The 5,809-nt window shown below is 39.6% G+C and overlaps 1 protein-coding gene across 1 annotated transcript; it reads right to left on the minus strand.

The window, feature by feature from the left end:
• Positions 1–3,926: 3,926 nt before the first annotated feature.
• On the minus strand, positions 3,927–4,859 carry LOC131825733 (olfactory receptor 7A17-like). The gene has a single exon (XM_059165138.1). It carries the CDS (start codon positions 4,857–4,859, stop codon positions 3,927–3,929), a length of 933 nt encoding a protein of 310 aa, XP_059021121.1.
• Positions 4,860–5,809: the final 950 nt, after the last annotated feature.

Raw genomic sequence — 5,809 nt, forward strand, 5'->3', positions numbered from 1 at the left:
AAGAAGGGAAATCCTCAAGATTAGAGCTGAGAACAATGAGGTAGAAACCAGAGATAGAGTAGAACGTATCAATGAAGCTAGAAGCTGGTTTTTTGAAATAATCAATAAGATTGATAAACCATTGGCCACACAAATCCAAAAGAGAAGAGAGAAAGCCCAAATTCATAAAATTATGAATGAAAAGGGAGAGATCACAACTAATACCAAGGAAGTAGAAACAATCATCAGAAGTTATTACCAACAGTTATATGCCAATAAGCTTAGCAACCTAGATGAAATGGATGCATTCCTGGAAAACTATAAACTACCAAAATTGAACCAGGAAGAAATCGACAACCTGAACAGACTGATATCTAATAAAGAGATTGAAGCAGTGATCAAAAACCTCCCAAAAAACAAGAGGCCAGGACATGACATATTCCCTGGGGAATTCTACCAAACTTTCAAAGAAGAAATAACACCTATTCTCCTGAAGCTGTATCAAAAAATTGAAGCAGAAGGAAAACTTCCAGACTCTTTCTAAGAAGCCACCATTACCCTGATCCCCAAACCACGCAAAGACTCTACCAAAAAGGAGAATTTCAGACCAATATCACTGATGAATATGGATGCTAATACTCTCAACAAGATCCTAGCAAACAGGTCCAACAGCACATAAAAAAGATGATCCACCATGACCAGGTGGGATTCATGCCTGGGCTACAAGGATGGTTCAACATTTGCAAATCAATCAATGTGATAGAACAAATTATTATGAGAAGAGAGAAGAACCACATGGTCCTCTCAATTGATGCAGAAAAAGCATTTGACAAAATCCAGCATCCGTTCCTGAATAAAACGCTTCAAAGTATAGGGATAGAGGGAACATTCCTGAACCTCATCAAATCTATCTATGAAAGACCCACAGCAAATATCATCCTCAAAGCTTGCAGCCTTCCCGTTGAGATCGGGAACACGACAAGAATGCCCACTTTCACCACTCTTGTTCAACATAGTATTAGAAGTCCTAGCAACAGCAATCAGACAACAAAGAGAAATAGAAGGTATCCAAATTGGTAATGAAGAAGTCAAACTCTCTCTCTTCGCAGATGACATTATTCTTTATATGGAAAACCCAAAAGACTCCACGCCCAAACTACTAGAACTCATACAGAAATTCAGCAACGTGGCAGTATAGAAAGTCAATGTGCAGAAATAAGTGGCTTTCTTATACACTAACAATGAAAATACAGAACTGGAAATTAGAGAATTGATTCCATTTACTATAGCACCAAGAACCATAAGATACCTGGGAATAAACCTAACCAAAGAGGTAAAGGATCTGTACTCGAGGACCTACATAACACTCATGAAAGAAAGTGAAGAAGACACAAAAAGATGGAAGACCATTCCATGCTCTTGGAACGGAAGAATAAACATTGTTAAAATGTCTATACTGCCTAGAGCAATCTATACTTTTAATGCCATTCCAATCAAAATTCCACCGGTATTCTTCAAAGAGCTGGAGCAAATAATCCAAAAATCTGTATGGAATCAGAAGAGACCCCGAATCGCTAAGGAAAAGTTGAAAAACAAAAATAAAGCTGGGGGCATCACGTTACCTGATTTCAAGCTTTATTACAAACCTGTGATCACCAAGACAGCATGGTACTGGCATAAAATCAGACACAAAGACCAGTGGAACAGAGTAGGGAGCCCAGATATGGACCCTCAACTCTATGGTCAATTAATCTTTGACAAAACAGAAACAAATATACAGTGGAAAAAAGACAGTCTCTTCAATAAATGGTGCTGGGAAAACTGGACAGCTATATGTAGAAGAATGAAACTCAACCATTCTCTTACACCGTACACAAAGAAAAACTCAAAATGGATAAAAGACCTCAACGTGAGACAGGAATCCATCAGACTCCTAGAGGAGAACATAGGCAGTAATCTCTTCGATATCAGCCACAGCAACTTCTTTCAAGATATGTCTCCAATGGCAAAGGAAACAAAAGCAAAAATAAACTATTGGGACTTCATCAAAATCAAAAGCTTCTGCACAGCAAAGGAAACAGTCAAAAAAACAAAGAGACAACCCACGGAATGGGAGAAGATATTTGCAAATGACAGTACAGACAAAAGGTTGATATCCAGGATCTAAAATGAACTCCTCAAACTCAACACACATGAACCAGGCAAACATATCAAAAAATGGGAAGAAGATGTGAACACTTCTCCAATCAAGACATGCAAATGGCTATCAGACACATGAAAAAATGTTCATCAACACTAGCCCTCAGGGAGATTCAAATTCAAACCACATTGAGATATCACCTTACAGCATTTAGAATGGCCAAAATTAGCAAGACAGGAAACAACATGTGTTGGAGAGGATGTAGAGAAAGGAGAACCCTCTTCCACTGTTGGTGGGAATGCAAGTTGGTGCAGCCTCTTTGGAGAACAGTGTGGAGATTCCTCAAGAAATTAAAAATAGAACTCCCCTATGACCCTGCCATTGCACTCCTGGGTATTTACCCCGAAGATACAGATGTCATGAAAAGAAGGGCCATCTGTACCCCAATGTTTATAGCAGCAATGGCCACGGTCGCCAAACTGTGGAAAGAACCAAGATGACCTTCAACGGACGAATGGATAAGGAAGATATGGTCCATATACACTATGGAGTATTATGCCTCCATTAGAAAGGATGAATAACCAACTTTTGTAGCAACATGGACAGGACTGGAAGAGATTATGCTGAGTGAAATAAGTCAAGCAGAGAGAGTCAATTATCATATGGTTTCACTTATTTGTGGAGCATAACAAATAGCATGGAGGACAAGGGGTGTTAGAGAGGAGAAGGGAGTTGGAGTAAATTGGAAGGGGAGGTGAAACATGAGAGACTATGGACTCTGAAAAACAATCTGAAGGGTTTGAAGTGGCGTGGGATGGGAGGTTGGGGTACCAGGTGGTGGGTATTATAGAGGACATGGATTGCATGGAGCACTGGGTGTGGTGCAAAAATAATGAATACTGTTTTTCTGAAAATAAATAGAAATGAAAAAATAACAAATTGCATAACTAAATAAATAAATATGACAATATGTTATTTATTTATTTGTTTGTTTATTTGTTTATTTATTTATTTATTTTTATTTATGAGATACAGAAATGATAGATAGATACATAGATAGCGTACCAGTAGGGAGAGTGGCAAAGGAGAGAGAAAGGCAGGTTCAAACGAAACAGGAAGACTGACATGGGGTTCTACATGGGGTTCTATCCCAGACCCTGAGATCATGACACAAGCTGAAGGCAGATGGTTAAGTAGTTGATCCACCCAGGCACTCCAAGTAGGAAGTATTCTCTTTTTTTTCTACTCTTATCTTGTCATTTGTTGTAAAAAATATTCACAGTAGGTAGAATTTTAGTGGTAGTTGAGTTATACGTTTTTGACACTTAAAAAATAATAGTAGAATTTACAAAAATGAAGCAAAATTTTACATGTATTATATTTGAAGGAAACCTTTAATTCTATGGGAGTATTAGAGTAGAAATACACAATAAAGATGTAAGCAAGAATTATTTTATTTCTTTGTGCTCTTAAAGCCTTATAAATATTTAAAGCTTTATAAATATTTCAGTTAAGTATTCTTAAGAAATCCATGTTACCCCATGACATAAATGGGAATTTCCAAATATTTTTGGTCAGGGCTGGAAAAAACTTCAAAAAAGTAAGATATGGACAAAGGGGAAAATCATTTATCAGGGCAGAATCTTAAATGTATGGAGAAGTTGAATTCAAACAAATGGAAATTCCAGGAAATAAATAGAAGGAGCTGATTCTATTTCCCAGTTGGATCACATGATGGCAGTTCCTGCCTCTGACAGTGTGAACCGTGCAATCATGGGCACTGCTTTAGCCCCAGGATGATTGGCCCTTACATCACTGGAACCCCAATGATTCTTTTCAGAGCCCTCTTTATGTCTTTGTTCCTCAAGCTGTAGATGAAGGGGTTCAGCATGGGCGTGACCACCGTGTACATCACTGAGGCTATTGCACCTGAGTGGGAGCTCTGGGTAGCAGCAGAGCTAAGGTACACACCAAGCATAGTGCAATAAAATAAGGAGACAACTGAGAGGTGAGATGCGCAGGTGGAAAATGCTCTATACCTACCCAGAGCTGATGATATTCTACGTATGGAGGAAACAATCTTAAAATAAGAGTAAAGGATCCCAGAGAAAGGACCCCCACCCAGCAGAACAGCTGCAAAATACATCACCAAGTTATTAAGTAAGGCATCAGAACAGGCAAGTTGGATCATCTGATTGAGTTCACAAAAAAAGTGTGGGATTTTGAAGTTTGTACAGAAGGACAACTGCAACATCATTAAACTGTGTAACAAAGAATTCAGGATAGAAATGATCCAGGACACCAGAACCAGCAGTCCACAGAGCCGGGGGTTCATGATGGCTGTGTAGTGCAGGGGATGACAGATAGCCACAAACCGGTCATAGGCCATCACGCCCAGGAGAAAGACATCCGACACAGCGAAGAGTATGAGAAAATAAATCTGCGTGAGGCAGCCTGCATAGGTTATGACTTTGCTTTGAGTCTGGATGTTCCACAGCATCTTGGGGATGGTGGTGGAGGTGAAACAGATGTCTACAAAGGACAGGCTGTTGAGGAAGAAGTACATGGGGGAGTGGAGGTGGGAGTCTGAACTGACGACCAGGATGATGAGCAGGTTTCCAAACACAGTGATCAGGTACATGAAGAAGAAAAGCCCAAATATGAGGGGTTGCAGTTCTGGGTCCTCTGACAGTCCCAGAAGGCAAAACTCTGAAATTTGTGTAACATTTCCTGGTTCCATGTGGTGAAGGTGACTTTAAGGACAGAAGAAAATAGCATGACTAATTTTCACACAAACTTGTATTATTCTCAATTTTGAAATGTCACTTTTAAAATTTTGTATCTTATAAATTTACTTTTATATATGCCACGTTTTAGGCATTGTGTAGACAAGGAGTATAGGGAGGTAAGAACAAAAGTACATGTCATACAATGATGGAGAAAGAATACATTGAAAAATAAGAAAATTAAATAGCATTTCAGGTGGTGGTAGGTAGTATGAAGAAAAAGAAAACAGGGAAAAAAACTGAATGAATAGCTATTTTCTTGGGCATTTAAGGCATTCTGCAAACAAGGTGATATTGGAACACAGACCTCAACTACGACAGAGGAGTAGATAAAGGATTATGGAAGAACTATGTGCCCAGCAGAGGGAGTGGCCAGTGCAAATTTCCTGAGGAAGGTACTTGTTTCCAATGTTCAAGTCAAAGAAGTTCATTCCTCCTGCAAGGGGAATGAGCAGGAGTGAGACTGAGGAGAGACACCACCAGACATACCGAGGAGGGAATTGCCCTCTCTGTTACCCATGAACCCTCAAGACATGGGAACATCCATGTCCACACTGCCTCTCCCACTGTATCCATCATATTGCAAAGGCAGCCCATGAATTTAACCAGATCCCTTTCTTAGGGTCTTCTCTTTATTCAGTTCTGGCCCCTGGATTTTGTCACTTTGGGATTTCTGAGTACTGGCACCCTGTTGTGGGAACTGCTCACACTCTACAAGTCACACATGCAGGACACCATGGTCTCCTGGGTTGTGTTATTCCCTTGTCTTTCTCAGCCCTCACCTCCTGATTATGCTAGGAATGGATCCAATGCAAGTAGGCCATATCAGTGACTTTCCCCTACAAAATGCAAAGATGCCAATTCTTAAGTCTCCTATGGAAAAAAATATAAATAATAAGATAGA

The sequence above is a fragment of the Mustela lutreola genome, chromosome 2 (assembly GCF_030435805.1).
Source record: "Mustela lutreola isolate mMusLut2 chromosome 2, mMusLut2.pri, whole genome shotgun sequence".
Lineage (NCBI taxonomy): Eukaryota > Metazoa > Chordata > Mammalia > Carnivora > Mustelidae > Mustela > Mustela lutreola.

What these genes read in the sequence shown, in the direction of transcription:
- LOC131825733 (XM_059165138.1), bottom strand. Translation starts at nt 4,859, where the DNA reads ATGGAACCAGGAAATGTTACACAAATTTCAGAGTTTTGCCTTCTGGGA.